Source organism: Anabrus simplex, chromosome 14 (genome assembly GCF_040414725.1).
Source record: "Anabrus simplex isolate iqAnaSimp1 chromosome 14, ASM4041472v1, whole genome shotgun sequence".
NCBI classification, from domain to species: Eukaryota; Metazoa; Arthropoda; class Insecta; order Orthoptera; family Tettigoniidae; genus Anabrus; species Anabrus simplex.
This window is the reverse complement of record NC_090278.1, coordinates 89,948,762-89,969,476: the sequence shown is the minus strand read 5'-3', so window position 1 is coordinate 89,969,476 and position 20,715 is coordinate 89,948,762. Positions and strand designations below refer to the sequence as shown.

General features: G+C 39.1%; 1 protein-coding gene across 1 annotated transcript in view; it reads left to right on the top strand.

Annotated features, from left to right (window-relative positions):
- Positions 1 to 19,168, top strand: part of LOC136885658 (uncharacterized) — a 220,515-nt gene extending 201,347 nt beyond the window's left edge. Inside the window, exon 2 of the mRNA XM_067158352.2 lies at positions 17,871 to 19,168. Coding sequence (XP_067014453.2) covers positions 17,871 to 19,168 — 1,298 coding nt within the window. The remainder of the gene's footprint in view (positions 1 to 17,870) is intronic.
- The last annotated feature ends 1,547 nt before the right edge of the window (positions 19,169 to 20,715 follow it).

Below are 20,715 nucleotides of genomic sequence, written 5' to 3'. Positions count from 1 at the left end.
AGCAGCTAAGCGGTGGATGCCAAACGCAGCATGTTTTTTCCTCCTAATCCAGAATGGAAAAGTATTGCAGTAAATCTTAGTATTTAGAGAGTGATCCAGAAACTACGGCACAAGAGACTCTTGAAATGATGTTTTGCTCTGTTGATTCGTGTGAAGGAGAAAGAAGTTCCTCTCGGATTCTGCGTTACAATATTCTACAGAAAATCTTGAGAAATTTATGACAGTTCGTTGCAACACAAATTCTTGCATGGAGAGGTGTATATAGACTGGAAACTAAAAGAGAAATATAGATGGTGTTAAGATGGGTTCGTGGAGTAACCCGACTGGATATTATCTGCCAGTCTTTGGGGTAAAGCTTCAATGAAAGCGGACAAAGTGGTACGTGTATCGTCAAGGATGATCTAAAATTTATTTCGCACATCGAGTGTACCGCTAGAGGTTGAGGGGAAACCCAGCGATGGGGCGACCGAAAATAAGACGGGAAACTAATCTGTCAAAGGGCCTGCAACAATGCAATATACCCAAGGATAGGGTGGAATACAGACAGTACTGGAAGTGAGTGGGCAGAAAAGCTAGGAATAGCTACCTACTATGTGCGGGCACTTTGATTCGGTACGTGTCGGTTTCGCGTACTTTACCAGATGGTGATTTGGGCTTTCTTCCTTCCTTCAAAAATACGGTTACCTCCGCTGGCCACACTGATCCATACATTGTTAACCTTTTTCCGCAAATATATAAAAATGAATATTTTGTTCGTCTCGAGTGGACTCGAAAGCTAGTCGACCGATTTCGATGAAAATTTCACTATTTGTTCTTATTACTCCGGAGAGTATTTATGAAGTGCTTGAACGAAATACGATAGGTAGTTTTTTTATGATGAGTAATTTTATATAATGAATTTAATTACAGAGCCGCACCAAGATTTGGGTCGACGTTGGTGGACAGATGGTCGCTAGGCGACTGCGACTTACTCTGTATCATGATAGTCCAGTAAGAAATGCTGTATGCAGGTGGATGGGAACACGCCACCATGTTTTATGAAGTACCTTTCCACATCTCCTCCTAAACCACTCGTGCATTGTACTGTAGTGCCTTATTTAGAGATTTTTAGATAAATATTTCTTGTTGTAAAAATTCTTAGTGATGCCATACGCTCTTTCCATCATGTGTAACCTTTCTTCTACAGCAGATTTTTCTAAACCATTTTCTATAATTATTTCTCCCAGGTATTTGAATTTCTTTACTTTCTCTATGCGACCAATGTGTGTTGTCAAAACTTTTGGAGCGTGTTTTTATATTTGTAATAAATTTGTTCTTTTCTACAGAGATTCTCAAACTTCTTGTATTGGCTATTTTTTCTCTGAGATTGATTTATGTTGTTGCATCTATCAGGCTCTTTGAAAGTATACTAAAATCGTCTGCAAATGTCAGGCAATTAATTTCAACACCTTTGTTTTTATCTCCTCAAAGTTATTGGCAAAATGTTATGTTCTTTTAATTGTCCATTCCAAATTCTTACAATCTTCTCTAGGATACAGTTGAACGGAATTGGCGATAAACCATCACTTTGCCATTTTGATATTTCGCCCATAAATGTTACTTTAGAAACTGTTTCTACAATTTTCCCGCATTAGGTTTACTATTTTAGATTTCACTCCAAATTCCCGTACTGTTTTATCTAAGGCCTCTCTTTCAACAGAATCAAAGGCCTTTTTAAAATCCACAAATGTCACTACTTCACCTTAGAGTTCAGTAGGCCTATTATATGACGAATTATTGATTTTAAATTAAATATTTGTTCTGAGCAAGATCTACCTTTTCGAAATCCACCCTGATATTCACCTAATTGCTTGTCAAGTGTTGTTTCTACTCTGTTCAGCAATGTTTTCGAGAATACCTTGTAAGCGATTTGCAGCAGGGCCACTCCCCTGTAGGCTAGTCACAGGCATTTTGTTTGTCACCTTTTTGATGCAATGGGTGTATGAGGGCCACTTTCCATTCTTCCGGAAATTTCTCGTTTCTAGTTTGTCGAAGTATCTGAACGTAGCTCATTTTCGGTTGAGAAAATTTCAAAAGGTCAGCTGTTAAGAGAGTCCCATTTTCACACCAGGCAAATGCTGGGGCTGTACCTTAATTAAGGCCACGGCCGCTTCCTTCCCACCCCTATGACTTTCCTATACCAAGACCTATCTGTGTCGGTGCGACGTAAAACGACATGTAAAAAAAATACTAGTAGGTGCAGTTTTTCATATACATATGTTATATTTGGTTACTTTTTTTTTTTTTTTTGTTAAGAATGAAGCCATGCTTTCCAGTGTCGACTTAGTAAAATGTAATAAAAACTTGACAGTCTGGAAAACACACAAAAATGTCAATATAAATTATAACACTATAAACATACCTGTAAAAATACACACTATTATATACAAAGAATGACAAGTTTCGTTCTACAAGAACATCCTCAAATTCGATGAAATCACTTAAAACATGCATATGTGTACAGTGTTTACGTTGCGTAACTTGTCAATGATAGAGAGTTAGGTGATAATATGAACAAGTATTGAGGAATGATGTGATTTGAATAGAATCTGCGGATGTTCTTGTAGAATGAAACATGTCGTTATTTGTATAATAGTGTGTATTTTGTTATAGGTATGTATATAGTGTTATAATTTATATTGCAATTGTTGTATGTTTGATAAACTGGGAAGTTTGTTACAATTTACATATTTGGTTTCTGCCGAAGGGAAATTTGACACGTTTTTCTTGAGGATTTTCCCATTTGAAGCCACGTTTTTCATAAGCCAGGGTTGCGCTCCTACCCCGATCACTGTTAGCCAACAAAATTACCCAGTCTTATTCTAAATTTTTCCAACTTGGCGATAATTGAGGCCAGTTGAAGGCTCGCGTGCACTTAATGGCAGTGTTGTTATAAGAAGGCAGTTCAGTGTGGCGACCCTTATCACCTGCTGTCCTTCCTGCGTCATTAACTGGCTCTGCTTATCGTTGAGCGTGTATTTTTGTAATATTTTTTACGTTTAAGGAGACATTTCAGGGAGTTAACCATCATTATTCCTTGCGCACGATAGCCGTACAAATATGTTTAATTCTACCAACGTTAGCAGCACAGAAGTTGAAGGCGATCATGCCAAATTGCAGAAATTCTAATCACGTAATATTTAATAGAACAGAATATTCCCATCGCCTGAAACTGGGACACATACTGTACATTAGATGTTCCTTGTCTGTTACTACATTAACTTACACGTAAATAGTGTTTATATCCATTCTACACATGCTTCCTTTCCTTTTTTGTGCTACATGTTAAAAAATAGCCTTGTAAATCCTGTAAGGGCTATGACAGTGCTCAGTTTAACTCATCAAGTGAGCAGGTCCTCAGGAGCACTATTATACTGGTTATTTACTAGTTTGTTTCGTGTTACTGCATGTTCTACACTTGTGTAGTCTCGCCTCCGACTGGATGCAATTGTGTTTTTCGAGATCAACAATTCACGAAAACGCACTGTTACATGATTGAGACTTGTACAGTTTTTCCCCAGGGAGAGTTGGGATTCCTTCTAGGTGAAAATGTACCCTTGCACACTTCGTTCTTCCATAGCTTCTCCTCAGAATTTTGTAGATTTTTAAGTTCTTGAGCTTATCCTCCGTTGGAAATTCTCGACGATATACTTTATATCTGCATGTCTTCCTTTGACAGTGTGTTCCGTGGTGACTTATCAGATCACTGCTTCATGCAAACGTCTTAATGTGTATTTGACAACAGTCTTGCTACTTTCCCGAGTGATCAGAAGATGACCATCACGGTTTCCTCTTTGTGGAGGCGTACTATTGTATGCTGTATACTTCGCCCCTGTCCTGAGGACTTACTTCAACATATCAATCAATCAATCAATCAATCAATCAATCAATCAATCAATATTGATCTGCATTTAGGGCAGCCGCCCAGGTGGCAGATTCCCTATCTGTTGCTTTCCTAGCCTTTTCCTAAATGATTTCAAATAAATTGGAAATTTATTGAACATCTCCCTTGGTAAGTTATTCGAATCCCTAACTCCCCTTCCTATAAATGAATATTTGCCCCAGTTTGTCCTCTTGAATTCCAACTTTATCTTCATATTGTGATCTTTCCTACTTTTATAAACGCCATTCAAACTTATTCGCCTACTAATGTCATTCCACGCCATCTCTCCGCTGACAGCTCGGAACATACCACTTAGTCGAGCAGCTCTTCTTCTTTCTCTCAATTCTTCCCAACCCAAACATTGCAACATTTTTGTAACGCTACTCTTTTGTCGGAAATCACCCAGAACAAATCGAGCTGCTTTTCTTTGGATTTTTTCCAGTTCTTGAATCAGGTAATCCTGGTGAGGGTCCCATACACTGGAACCATACTCTAGTTGGGGTCTTACCAGAGACTTATATGCACTCTCCTTTACATCCTTACTACAACCCCTAAACACCCTCATAACCATGTGCAGAGATCTGTACCCTTTATTTACAATCCCATTTATGTGATTACCCCAATGAAGAGCTTTCCTTATATTAACACCTAGATACTTACAATGATCCCCACCTATCTGTGTCGGTGCGACGTAAAGCCTCTAGCAAAAAAAACAATGATCCCCAAAAGGAACTTTCACCCCATCAACGCAGTAATTAAAACTGAGAGGACTTTTCCTGTTTGTAAAACTCATAACCTGACTTTTAACCCCGTTTATCAACATACCATTGCCTGCTGTCCATCTCACAACATTTTCGAGGTCACGTTGCAGTTGCTCACAATCTTGTAACTTATTTATCACTCTATAGAGAATAACAGCATCCGCAAAAAGCCTTACCTCCGATTCCACTCCTTTACTCATATCATTTATACATATAAGAAAACATGAAGGTCCGATAATACTGCCTTGAGGAATTCCCCTCTTAATTATTACAGGGTCAGATAAAGCTTCACCTACTCTAATTCTCTGAGATCTATTTTCTAGAAATATAGCAACCCATTCAGTCACTCTTTTGTCTAGTCCAATTGCACTCATTTTTGCCACTAGTCTCCCATGATCCACCCTATCAAATGCTTTAGACAGGTCAATCGCGATACAGTCCATTTGACCTCCAGAATCCAAGATATCTGCTATATCTTGCTGGAATCCTACAAGTTGAGCTTCAGTGGAATAACCTTTCCTAAAACCGAATTGCCTTCTATCGAACCAGTTATTAATTTCACAAACATGTTTAATATAATCAGAAAGAATGCCTTCCCAAAGCTTACATACAATGCATGTCAAACTTACTGGCCTGTAATTTTCAGCTTTATGTCTATCACCCTTTCCTTTATACACAGGGGCTACTATAGCAACTCTCCATTCATCTGGTATAGCTCCTCCGACCAAACAATAATCAAATAAGTACTTCAGATATGGTACTATATGCCAACCCATTGTCTTTAGTATAGTATATCCCCAGAAATCTGATAAATTCCAATTGCTTTTCTAATTTTTAACTTTTGTATCTTATTGTAAATGTCATTGTTATCATATGTAAATTTTATTACTTCTTTGGCCTTAGTCTCCTCCTCTATCTCGACATCGTCCTTGTAACCAACAATCTTTACATACTGCTGACTGAATACTTCTGCCTTTTGAAGATCCTCACATATACACTCCCCTTGTTCATTAATTATTCCTGGAATGTCCTTCTTGGAACCTGTTTCTGCCTTAAAATACCTATACATACCCTTCCATTTTTCACTAAAATTTGTATGACTGCCAATTATGCTTGCCATCATGTTATCCTTAGCTGCCTTCTTTGCTAGATTCAATTTTCTAGTAAGTTCCTTCAGTTTCTCCTTACTTCCACAGCCATTTCTAACTCGACTCATGATCGGAGCTCGAGGCACAATCCCTAAATTTCTTGTACAGCTATGGGATTCTCTCGGTCTCAGCCGGACACGACTTCACGACATCGCTATCGCCGCAATACGAGGTTCAGTGACCATACTCCGCAATCATCTATATAACATCTGAAGAACCGTATTGCAAATCTATTCCTGAGCCTTTTGGTGAATCTTCTACCTGGCACACTAGCAAAGTCAACAGTAACTTAGAAGACAAAATACTGTGTAGTCGACATACTTTGTCCTTGTGGCAGCCTCCGCATGGGGGAAGTTGTAATAATAATAATAATAATTTCCAGTCTGCACCTCCTTCTTAGTCTCTTTATTTCTCTATTATAATAAGGTGGGTCTTAACCATTCCTTACCACCCTTAAAGGTACAAACCTGTTTTCGCATTCCTCAACAATTTCTTTAAACCCATCCCAGAGTCTGTTTACATTTTTATTTACCGTTTTCCACCGATCATAGTTACTTTTTAGAAACTGCCTCATGCCTGCTTTATCAGCCATATGGTACTGCCTAACAGTCCTACTTTTAAGACCTTCCTTTCTATCACATTTATTTTTAACTACGACAAAAACAGCTTCATGATCACTAATAACATCTATTACTTCAGTTTCCCTATAGAGCTCATCTGGTTTTATCAGCAGGACACCCAGGATATATTTCCCTCTGGTTGGTTCCATCACTTTCTGAATCAGCTGTCCTTCCCATATTAACTTATTTGCCATTTGTTGGTCATGCTTCCTGTCGTTCGCATTTTCTTCCCAATTGACATCTGGCAAATTCAGATCTCCCGCTACAATCACATTTCTTTCCATGTCGTTTCCCACATAGCTGACTATCCTATCAAACAATTCCGAATCCGCGTCAGTGCTACCCTTTCCCGATCTGTACACTCCAAATATATCAAGTTGCCTATTATCTTTAGAAATGAGCCTTACACCTAGAATTTCATGTGTCTCATCTTTAACTTTTTCGTAGCTTACAAATTCTTCTTTCACCAGAATGAACACTCCCCCTCCCACCATTCCTATCCTATCTCTACGATACACACTCCAGTGCCGTGAGAAAATTTCTGCATCCGTTATATCATTTCTCAGCCATGATTCAACTCCTATTACAATATCTGGTAAATATATAGGGCCTATTTATTAAATTACTTAGTTCTATTCCTTTCTTTACAATACTTCTACAGTTCAACACTAACAATTTTATGTCATACTTTACACCTGCGCGGCTTCTTTCCGCAGTGTACGGGAGGATGATATTTTAATGTTCACCACTTCATAAAAACCTCTTCTTGTATTCTTGGCACTTTTACTCTTTTATCCCGGAGTGATCAGAAAGGTGACTTTCAGGTTTCCCTCTTTATGGAAGCGCACTATAGTATATTTCAGTATTGCGCAATTTCTATAATATGTAGGCCTATCTTAATCGACCTAGCTTAGCACAGGACTTGAACCAAATGTGTATTCCGTGAGGTTAGTGATGCCTGCACATGGTACATGTGATACACTGTTAAATATAACATGAATCCTACCATTCACTGTTTTCGTTTATTTTCTCTTGTCACATATTTCTTAAAATATAAAAAAGTGTATTTTTCCCGGTGCAATTCACTCTTTATTTAATAATTTTACAATTGTATGGAATTGTTCCTCTCTTCGTATTTCTACTTTATATTCATTATTACTGAGATATTTAACCCGAAGTGAGTCTTCTCCCTACACACTCTCAATGGATGCTTCTCTTCCATTGTTTCTGCACAGAATAAAAAATGATGTTAATCACGTTTCTCTCTTTGACCCTTATTGTTATATGTCCCCATTAACAATCACACCATACCTCTTACTTCTCTATTCGTAAGTCTTTCTTTAGCAGTTTATTGATAGCTTCTGGATAATTTCCCACAAATGTTCTGTTGATCTTACATTCCGCCATAATCATCTGCTACTAATATTACTTTCTTGCTCAGAATCTTATCTTCGTTCTGAATCTCTTTGTCCCAACACTCTCCCGTTCCTATTCTATAGCCTATACCTAAATTTCATAATTCCCTCCCGTTTCCCCTACTTAACCTTAAACAACGCTTTATTATCTTTCTACCTATATCTACTTATACCCTACACTTACATCTTATAATTCCAGTATTAGCTGTACATTCTGATAGACCCATAATTATTTTGCAGAATGTACTACTTCTTACATATAGTTCCATCTATACTTCGATGCCCCATACAGTGCTCTTAATTTTACAACCTCATTTACAATGTAATATTTAATATCTGTCGATCTCGCTTAGAAATCACGACATAGTTTAATCTTGGCAGGCATTGACTTACGTTAGGTGATAAAATGGCTTAAAATGCGTCATTCGTACTTCAAACATTACAAAATTTACCTGTAGCTCCCGCTCTCCAGTCGCTTCACACTGCCTGGAACTGCACCCCTCTTCAACTAATTTTGCGAGCGCTCATAGTCCAGACTAGGGCTAATGACGAGACCCACGTAATTGAGTTCCGTGGTATTCCGCTAACTGTTACGGTGGTGTTTGGGTCATCAGTCCGTAGACTGGTATGATGCAGTTCTCTCTGCCACCCTATCCTGTGCTAATCTTTTCACTTTTAAATAACTACTGCATTTACCTTAATTATGTATCATATTCATGCGTTGATCTACGTTCTTACCACTTACACTTCCATAAAAAAACTAACTCAACAAGTCCTGTTTGTCTTATCATTCTAGTTCTTCCTCTGGTGAAATTTCACCAAACTGTTCTCTCACCGATTCGACTTGATATCTCCCCATCTCACCTTCAGTATTCTTCTTTAACACCACATTTCAAATGCTTATATTCTTCCTCCGTCTTTGTTTCATTTCCATACAGTACGAAGCTCCGAACGACAGTCTTCGAAAATATCTTTCCAATGTCTAATTTGAATATCAGTCTTCGATGTGAGCAAATTTAAGAAAGGCCCGCTTTGATTGGGTTAGTCTGCATTTGATGTCATCCTTACTTCTACCCAAATAACAGTATTCATCTATTTCCTCTAAGACCGAATTTGCTAATCTAATATCTTCATCACCTAACTTCATTACCATACTGTGCGAAAAAATCGTCTTATGTCCGAACTTTCTTTTTCTATTTTCATAAATTTAATTCTGAAATTTTCCGTGTTTCTAGATGGCGTAGAACAGTCACACACCCTGCAACGCTCGTCTTCATAGAGACCCTCGGTGTGCACTTTTCTCTCCAACTGGGGTTTCAGGCTCTCAGTAGAGTTCACTGCGGTCAAGTGTTGTCGCTATTTTTTTCTGGAGAAGGAAATGAACTTGATGTTAGAATGTTGAAATTAGGCGCGCATTTTGTTCATTCTCGAGGAAGTTCCGTCTCATTTAGCGGCTATCAGTAGAGTGTGTATCGACGAAAGAACATGTCGGTCTCGCTCAGAGACATGTGAGGCGTAACTGAGATGTAAAACTAACTGATAATAATAATAATAATAATAATAATAATAATAATAATAATAAATACACAAAAATACTCAGAAATAGAAAATCATCTTTTGAAGATGGAAATGTAGCAGAAGGGTTAAAAATCAGCAGGATCAAATACTTTAAAAGAAAACAAAAAATATCATACAAGACGTTTCGCAAACAAAAAATAAATTCTAGAACGTGCGGCAGCGGGGATATGGAGAATCCGGTGTTGGCTTCTGTACTGTAATGTGAAAGAATGCGGTGGAATTCTGAAATACATTATTTCACTAAATTCAGTTTCCTTTTCCCCTTCATGTTAAAAACAAAAACTAGCTATAATTGTGAGAATAAGAGTTGGTAACAGGTTAGACTGCAAACTTACTGAAGCGAGTAACAAGTATACTAAGAGATTCGAATAAAGATTAGTGGTATGAGCTAGAGTTAATATTACCCTCGTTGCTTTACGTAAGAGCGCGCGAGACGACACATTAGATTGCATTCTAACCGACAGAATTACTGCCTAAAAATCCAAAGTGCGATTATAAAGTTTAATACGAGGAAGGATGTTTAACTGTTAATGATCAAATATTTTTAAAATAAGTCACTGAATATGTTTTAAATTTAATTGCTATTACAGCAGTTATAAAATAATTAATTTGATATGGAAAATATTTCGTTTGCAATGAATTGATTTAATGTGCCTCTGATATACCAGTTCGTTCACTTCAAAACTCCCCACCTTGAATAAATTGAATGGTTCTTATTTTATTTTACTTTTTCGTTTCTTATTGAGGAAAACTGGATCAATTTATTTTTCCAGGGGAAAACCGCGATTGATTAAATATTATGTACTGCCCCTAAATTGTCGTGTTTTTCCTCAATAAGAACCAAAACATCAAAATAAAAACCATTAAATTTATCCCAGAGGGGAAGTTTCGAAATGAACGCACAGTATATTATATGTTAACATAAGTGTAAAATGAATTTGCGTAAATATGAACAACTATCACAATGCAACGGGCCTGCACTGCTAATGTTATCAGCACAGAGCCCGCTCTAGAATATTGGGCGGCAGGGCGCTCTGTTATGACGTTGTAGTGCATTGAGTTAAAGGCTGCTTGCTCTAGATGATGGGAGAAATGTCTCAATTCGCCCGATACACAAAAAGGAGACAGAACAAATGTAGGTTAGCTACTGTACAAAATTCTATCGCGATGTCTTCTCAATAGAGCAGCCATACAAAATTTAGAACAAAAAATCGGGGATTATCAAGTAGGATTCAGACCAGGCCGTTTGTGCCGAGAGGAAATCATAAATCTAAAGCTCATGACTTAGTTTATCGCGGATCCGTGTTCAATATACGGAAAGAACAAGGTTTAGACCTTTTAATCATAAAACAGACACTAACGCGTACAAATTCCCAAGTTCAATTCATGAGTGGAAATATTAGTATCCTTCAAATTAACAAGAGGAGTAAGGGTGGAGTCGAACTCTCTCCATTATTCTTCGACTCCGTCCTTGAAAAATTAATACAAGAATGGCACAAACAAAAACGAATCCTCAAATTTAATAAACCAATCACATTAGGGATAGGGAAACTAAATACAGAGTGTCTGCTATTTGCATTTAACTACAACATCCCAGTAGCAAAAAACAGGTCGAACTCCTAACGGAAATAGCTGAAACCAATCTAAAAGACAAACCTGCAACCAACAAGCACCAAAAAACATGTAAACAAAACGCAGCAAAACCAAAGGGGACACACAGTTTGACCACCTCGGTGAAACAGTTTAGGAATACGGAATCGAAGCAAAACAAAAAAAACAAAAAAACCGGACGGACGGACGGACGGACGGACGGAATAAGAAGCAAAAAACGAATGCAGCACATCGACTCACATAAAACATCTACAAGAAAGACACACAAAACTAAAACATTACAGCACGATCCTTAAATCAGAATGTCTATGGATCGCAAACATTCATTTTGAATAGGAAAATAGACACAAAAATATCTTTAAACGCAAAATTATAGGGAAAATTCTAAGCCTAAGACTCGCAGGATAACAACATAACCTAAGAAAGAAACAGAAAATCAAAGGATATTCACAGTGACAATAGAAAAATCGGATTAACATTTTATGGTCGCATCAAAAGGGAAAACTCTGACAGATACATAAAACAAATAACAGAATTGTATGAAAACAGGAGTAATGGGCGAAAACAAAAAACGTCTTTAAAATGGTAGGATATGGAGAGGTTGACATCCAAAATTCACAAATGATAGTCTAACCAACAAGACAAAGCGATCATAACAGCCGAAAAAACTTGATTGAAGTTAGAAAGGAAGTTCACAGTAAAACATAGAAGAAATGGGAGAACAAATGACGGTAAACAAAGTACTGTGTGTGGTCCTAAATGGGCTTATTCGCTACTAATAAAATACTATGTTGCTGTTTAGAATGGTTTCATACAGTTTATCCTGTGCCAACCTTTTACATTTCTACTAGCCTACGTACTATTCTAATCTGTTTCTCATATTCAAGCCTTGGTCTACCGCTACCGTTCTTACCGCCTACACTTCCCTCAAGAACTTAACAAGATCTGGATGTCTGAAGATGCGTTCTATCATTCTATCTCTTCTTCTGGTCAAATGTCACCACATAACAAGAACAACAACGGGGATTGCCTTAGGAAATACTAACGTGACACAAGTGCAAGCAGTGACAGACTGAGATCGATCGCCACTTCGGACTCTTAACTTCAGTCATTTCAGTGTCTACTTATAGTTGGCATGGATACCCTCGGAGATGAAGTTCGTCCTAATCTAATAGTAAGAAGTTAACTCCTCTTTTGACTGCGGTAGCTTCTAGTCGCCTCTTCTAACAAGCGGGAGACACCGGGGATGCAACCCACAGAGAATTCCTACCGAGTTACGTGCTCCCACTGCACGAACAGCCTGTACTGGAGTTCAAGGTGCACTCGGTCATATGTGGCATGACCCTGAGCTCTTCACTACAAGCAGCAGATCTTCAAGTAATGTGCTGGTTGATTTGAAAAGATAAGTCTAGGACATATCAGCACAGCTATCTAGACTATAGAGCTAAATACTGTAAAATGAATATTTTATCTGTACCTACTTCAATCCTTCTTCTCCTCTTTCGTTGTTTATTTCAAACTGTGTGCATAGAAGTTGAGAGAACAGAAAGTTCAGTTTAATCACGGGGAAATTACTTAAAATACAGAGTTCAAGAAATTCTTGTTAAGTTCAGGGATATCAGGGGTGTGCACTAGACTATACGCAGATATTCAATACTCTACCTTCTAGGGATAATGAAAGAGACAAAAATAGATACAGTATTTTGACATAAATATGTCTTATGGCTGGGGGTCGTCTGAATTTAGCGATACAAACTGTGTGACGCGATGTTAACTAGCATACGTGCAGGTTGTGATGTGAACTATTGATAGATGGCCATCTTATCAAAGAGGGGCGTCAGAATACAGATGGTCTATGTGTTCTTGTAGGCTGTGATGTGAAGTACTGATGGATGTGCGTGACTGAAGGACATGCTCTTTTTACCAAAGAGACCTTAACTCATCAAACTGCAGATAACCGATTAGTTCATTCGTGGTAGTTTGATAGGCCCCGGGCTAGTCTCCTCATTTCAATGCACCGATTCCTACACCTGTCGACTCCATATTCCACACAGATGTTTCTCGAAGACGATTCGTTAGATGCAAATAAATTAATCGTTATCGAGTTCAGTTTCATTCATTGACAGCCACATTTATGATCAGTTGAATTTACCAGAGGAAAATTCGGTACCATTTTTTTAAATCAAATATCTACAGGTTTGAGGTAGTTGAGAATGAAACTATTCCATGCCAATTAACTTGTAATCTTTTAGAAAAACTGTTCGTAATTTGCATGTACACGTTCAAAGACCCTAGGCATGAGCTGCATGTAGCCTATAGAGTACGCTGCTCTCTCGCTCTGCGCCAACCGTAGCGTGTCGTCACAGCACAGACATTGTATTCTGACATCATGACATTTTTAACGGAATATATACTATTGATAATTTTGAAGAACGAGGGTCATAATTAAGCTACACCCTTACAGTAGGCCTACAGTTTCTGATTTTGTCAGTCAATAATTCATTCCCTTCATTATTTACCAAATGTCATTTAATTTCCCTTTCGGAATATCAGATGACCATAAATGTGTCTTTCAATAAAAGTGACGCAATGTTACCTATCACCGTGCAGGTTGTGAAGTATTGATAGATGACCATGACATTCAGATCCATAGCCTGTGCAGCCTTCTATATAGGCCTACTGTTCCTAGGTAACGTCGCATCACACATTTTGTTACAAGATACACTTTCGTTACACAAATTTTCGGATGACTCCCCAGATCTAAAACATATTTATAGCAAAAACGTTTCTTTTGGTTCTATCATCGCTAGAATTTGTAGTATTGAATTTTTATACACCCTGTATTATTCAATTGATATAGGCTCTAGTCACGAGGAAATATTAAGGGTACAAAAACGTAAAACATACAATTTCTCCGTTAATGATAGCTGTACCGAAAAACTGTAGATTACATTAATTCATCCTACAGTAAACTTTCATTTGTATATTAATGTATTGGTTAAGGTGCCCTAAATGTGTTACAGAATCTCAATATTCTGAAGCCGAAAGGAGTATCCTATAAAAGAATAGTTTAAATTAGGTAACACAAGCTATTTAATAAATGGAATGTACTATACAGTATACTATACGTACTATTTCATTAATCACAGTAAGAATTTAAGCCTTGAAAATATAGGCATGTGTATTAACATATTTTGGGCGGAAAATCCCATAAATGCCAGTCTGCCGTTTTTTCTGTAAAAAAAATTTTCCACGTAAATGCTGTAAGGAGCAATTTCAGGTCTTAAAAATGAGACAGTGGATACACAAAATGATAGCCTGCACTTGTATAACAGGCATTTTTCTTTGGCTAAATTTTTAGGCCATTTATGACTTTTAACATAGGCTACAATTTGGAAAGTTTCTCTACGGAGTCGGGTGTGAGGTGAGATGAATCTGTGGTGGCGGTTTTTTATGACCGGATGCCCTTCCTGACGTCAACCTCATAAGAGGAGTTAATGAGATGAAATGGATAACGTGATATATGATTGTAGGGAGAGGGTGAAACCCGGTGCCGGCACATAGCCTTCTTCTGTCGAATAGCACCAAGGGGTCTGCTCAAAGCTGAACGTCACCATCCGACAGACGAATCACCGTCAACAGCATCATATGCCCTCATTCCATATGAGCACTGCGGAGAGGTTTGGAATTTAATGAGAGCAAAATCAAGGGGAGTGAAATAACATGTTTCAGTACGATACGAAAGACGAGAAAGGACAGAGTAAGAAATGAGGACATCAGGAAGGAAATCAGAGTGGAAAAGCTTTCCAACAGAATGGAGAGGAAAAAACTTCGATGGTTCGGAAATGTTAAGGGGATGGAAGAGGGAAGAATGCTGACCCAGACGATGGAGACTCAGACAGGTGGTGGGAGGGCAGGAGGGAGACCCAGACTAAGGCGATAATCAGGAGAAACCTGGGTAGGAATATAGATAAGGAGGAACAATGGTTGTTGGATAGGGGTGCCATAAACATCACAACCCGGCGGGAGCTAGATGATAGAAATGGGTAATGATGATAACGATTAAGATACTTCTTTTCCTCATAGTCACCTTGGACATTTAGGCAGTTGGACCTAAAGACCAGTTTAAACATTTCCTCGTCATAGAAAGTTTCCGCCTGTTGCTTTAACCAATCCACCACAGCATATTTCACGTGGTCATTACTGTCGAATAGCTTTTCCAGCGAGAAACAGGTTGAAATTAGATGACTGTGGTGGGCGTGGAAAAGTCTTCCTGGCAGTATGGGGCGAGTCAATGCCTCGGCGACGGTTCTTGAAGGGCCGGACGAACATTGTAGGCATCAGCATTTACGGTGGCCCTTCTAGGCATGAAGTTTCGTTTAAGGCCCCGGAAAAACAGGTGATGTGAGTTTCTGGTCGAACTTCACAGTTGGTGGTTTCTTATCGCTACACTCAACAACTGGATACGTTCCGCGCCAAGAAATGCACCGGACAAAATAATAGCTACATCACAATCAACACAGCTGCAACAACCCAGCTGCACAGTCAGTACGCGCAAACGTTCTTTACCACGTATGTTACAATTCCCTGATTTTGACCACCTTTTTCAACATAAAATGATCCTGTTTTCTTGTGTCACTTTTGGAAAGATTTTGCTGCCTCATTTTTAAGACCTACAACTTGAGTTTATTACTGTAGCTGTCTCTAGGTTAATATATTTATTAATTTAATAACAACGACCGAGCCAAGCAGAGTTGTTGTGAGCTTACATTCGGGAGATAGTAGGTTCGAAACCCACTGTAAGCAGCCCTGAAGATGGTTTTCCATAGTTTCCCATTTTCACAGTTAAGGAGACATCCGCTCTCTTTCCTATCACACCGTCGCCGAAACGGATTTGAGGTAGTATGACGTTGAGCCACCAGCGTAAAAACAGAAAAACCCACTGGTATTTGGTTTCTCGCGTTTACAAGCCTGACGCGCACTCGAGTGGAAGGTAACGGCAAAGGCAAGCCTTAAGTTAGGGATCCGAGATGTTTCATGTACGCTAAATATTTACTAACACAGCAGTAAAACGCGGAATATATCCTATTGACTAGGCTTATTGTTAAAATTAAAAAAGTCCACAATTCTCAGAAAAGTGTAGGACATATTTTCGACATGAAAAATAACGTCGGCCTAAGTAGTGAATTCGATAGCTCACAATTTGAACAAAAACTACTTTGGCTTACATTTGATCTTACTGTAGGCCTACAGTCACTCAAAAGAAATGAGGCATGCTCTTGTATATGTTCCTCCCAGGTAGGCCTAAACTGAACATGTGATAGACTGCAGTGTCCACAGGGGGAGGTGAATTCTATTTTTATAATAATTAAAATTAAGTCATATAAAATATGAAATGCAAGGTAGCCTACATACAATGCCATGCAATCATATTTTTTTGAGCGATTGTTCAAAATCATTTTTAAAAATGAATATTATCCGTATTTTTTCTGGAGGGGCTCTGAGACCTTTTCTCCTTGGATCAAGCAGTCCGGTGGTGTTTGAAGGTGCTCAAATACGTCAGGCTCGTAAAGAACACCTGCGGTACTAAATTCCGGCGCCCCGGCGTGTCTGAAAACCATAAAAATGTAGTTTGTGGGACGTAAAGCAAATAACATTATTATTTTAGTCTATTTATAATAATAATAATAATAATAATAATAATAATAATAATAATAATAATAATAATAATAATAACCACCACTGTACATTTGTGAATTGAACCAGCTGTTACCAATGTTCTTAACACTAGCTATCCACAAGCCAATCGCAGTCCTCAGCTTCAGATTAGAGGTTCAAGGAATAAATAGCATATGGAGAGTGCGGGAATTTAAAAATTAGGCTTTACGCATTATTTCAGATCCTTTAGTGAAACCTATGCCTTTCGTGGTAAGATCTATTGTTCACACTGCACTCTGTCTTCTGTTATGAGACAGAATGTTCGCCTGTCTCAGTCTCATCCTTGGCTTTGATAATATGAAAGTCACGGAGGTTTGAGCGTTTTTAGTAGTGCCATTCCGTATGCAGACAGTCCCTACTATGAACGGTGTGAAAATGTTGCTCATAGGGTCTGTTGATGCATGCACTACAGACACAGTGAGACAGACAGTGAGGAAAGCAACGGGAAACTATATACGCACATTATGTAGAATATAATTGTATATTTTAATATTGTAATTTTAAGTGGAGATAGAGGCACATTCATGTATGTGGCGCTATGTCCTTTCTTCATCCACCATCCATGAACTGTATCTACAATTTGTGTAAGATAATAGACCTAATAATAATAATAATATTAATAATAATAATAATAATAATAATAATAATAATAATAATAATAATAATAAACTACCTCACTCCTCATTTACGTAGTACGCCTCTTCAGCGATGCACAGATCATCGATGACAGCTAAGCCGTTGCGAGTATTCAACATAACAACCATACGTACAGTGAAAATGAGACATTTTGCGCCCGAGTTCGACTTCGTTGAGACAAAATTCTTAAAAATGGGATAGTCCCTGGTGAAAAGGCATGTCTGGGATCACTGCCTAATTAAATCAGAACCCTCATTGAGCCTCCTCAATTGCCATTGATGTCAGCGCCTGCCGTTGACGAAATCTAAAAGCAGTTTGTGATTACGCCATTGATGACAAACTATGTATTTGCTCAAGGATATTTCTAACATAATGTTGTGTAAATTGTCACGATGTTTTGTGTGTTTGATAGTATACGGCAGTTGCTTCATTGTGTTTATAAACTCTCTCATTTTGCTTAGTTTCAGGCATTGTGGATTACGTCTTACGTGAGGACAACAGTTACAAGCTGCTACCGGCAGAAGATAGTGGTGATATACCAGTAGCGTCTTCCTCGGCAGGGACAAGTAGCAGCAGCAACAACAACAACACGTTTGGAAATGGCGAGCATTTAGTGGCGCCCCCTCTATCCCCTCTGCCTGGCGAGAGCAGCTCACAAGCGACGCCCTACTCCCTCCACACGGAGTACAGCTACCAATGCGGGCGCGCAGACGACTCCCCACTCCATAACCCCGCCCAGTATCCCAGGGCAACCAAGCGTGGCTGCGTGGACGAGGACCAGGTGGAAGGAGAAGCGGGGAAAGAGGATGAAGGGGAGATGACGTCAGAATACCAGTACTTGGACAGCGTTCGGGACCTGCGCGTGGTGCAGCGGACAGCGGAAGAGCACAGTGGTAGTACAGCCGAAGAAGTGGTTGAAGAAAGACAGGGCGATAAAGTTGAGGAGAATAATGACATGCAGTACTCGTCCGACAACAACACTGAAGATCTGAGGGTATCTACGAGACATAGCGAGGACGACCACATTGTCCTACACCATAGCAGCAGTGGTGCTACTACAACAGTGTCCAGTTCTTACCTACTGCAGGGGATGAGGCTCAGGCAGGCCGACAACTTCCCGCTAGGAGTTCTGTACCCCCATCTAAAGACTGAGACCGGGGGTGGCAACACATCTCCTTTCCAACAGCAGAACTTGTATTACCCTCTGAGGGATGATATCAACAAGGAGCGCCATCATGGGATAGACGATGTGCTGAGAGTGAGCTTGAAGCACGAGGAGGTAGACGAACCGTCCTCTCATCCCCACCAGTACCTGCTCAACCAGGAGTATCTGCGACACCCACACCACCAGGAAGGCTCCGTGTCTTCAGAATCACCGGAGATCTCGCGGAACGGGGAGGTGGAGTCGCAGTCGCCGAACCATCAGCACTCTGGCATCATCCTGAGTAACCCCTTGGTCGGCGGGAACTCGTTCGCCCACCTCACCCCGCTACAGCCGTCATCCCCCTCCGGTAGCGCGCCGCACGATCAGCAACACGCCACGCTCACGCAGTTAAGCCCTCAGACGCAGGAGGAAGTGAACCAAAGGGACATGTATTCGACAACACCCACATCAGGGATGGACCACCACGGGATATCGTCTCACCATCACCTGTCCACTCTCCACCACACGGGAGGCTTCCATCCCCACGACACGCCCACCTCGGTGGTTGCCAGTAGCTCTTCAGGACTGCTGCATTCGGGGAACATCAGTAGGTGAGTACTGCTGTGTGTTTACATCTATTTTTGTTGCAAAACCGCCGGCAGGCATTCTGTTGATGTCTCAAAACACAACATTATATACCAGAACTACAAAGGTTAGTGATAAGCAAGGTTAGATCCAGCAGAACTTACCGTTACACATATTACCTACCATTAAATTATTTATTTATTTATTTATTTATTTATTTATTTATTTATTTATTTATTTATTTATTTACAGGGTGGGCTTGAAGCAGTAACATTTAAAGTTATCTGTATTTTTGCTGGAAGGGTGGGTGGGGAGAGGGGTACTTTTTCTTACCGAGCTGTTAACTATCAAAATTCCTTTGACGTTCTATATGAAGTGGTGATATACCTGGAAAACAGCCCCCATTAATGGAACATCTGCTACGAATTGGAGATAATTTAATATGGCCATTTTTTACTACCCCTTCACTGCTCATTTTTTTTTATAAAGACATTTCGTAGATGGATTGGTGCGCTGAGCCACAGACTGGCTTGCTCTTCCCCCAAATCTAAACCCAATAGATTTTCCAGTTTGAGAAATAATCAAAGATCGAGTTTATTCAGAAAAAAAATCGGGATCTGGAGCACTTGAAGAAATCTATTTAGTCTGAATTAATCAAAGTATCATCCCAGTACTTCTGTACTTGAAACGATGCATTTTAAATGAAGGATACTTTGAGCACCGAAAATGTGTATGTAGTGACTCCAAGTTATCATGTTATCTGTTCGTAGTAATTAGTTGATACTGAAATGCTGTTTTGTTAACTGTCGTATGGCCAACACTGTATTTATTGTGCATTATTTAGGTCTGAGGGGTGGAGGTATATTGGTGGGAGGGGTTACAGAAGGGTACAAATCTAAGCTGCTCGATGTAAGAAATGGTTCGTGACCTCAGGTGTGGGATAACAACTTTTCACGGAACGTTAAAGAGGTGATTAAAGCAAAGCATTGTCATCCATCCCATTGAGGTTCTGTTTTCCTGTGATATTAAAAGCATAACAAATAAGATATTGCTGTTAAGAGTGAAAACAGGTGTTCTTGTACACTTTTATTTTATTTTTATATTTCATCCCCTTTCCACCTCCGCCCTTAGTCTCTAACGTCCCACAGTATTTTTTTTTTTTTTTTCCAGCTAGTATGTATGTGTGTATCACGTTTGGTTGAAATTATTGCAGTGGTTTAGGAGCAGATGTGAAACACATACAGTAGGCCTATATACAGTAACAGTTCATTATTTCGTAGAACCTCCACTAGATCTATGACTTTTTTTCCAGTGAATACACATTGTAAGGATTGTTTTGGTGCTCACTACCTTGTTGTCTGTTGGAGCACAGGTTCAGAGGCAAATTAATGTTTTCAACAACTTCCAAGTAAATTAATGTAAATTGGAAATTATGAATGAATGAATTAATTACATCTTTATTTAACTTCTTTTTTCTTTGATATTGACACTTTGATTCGTCTTTCTGGCGTTTATTGTGTGCGGATTTGACCCAATTTCACGGCCGGATGTCGTGCTTAGTGTCAACGCAGTGTAGA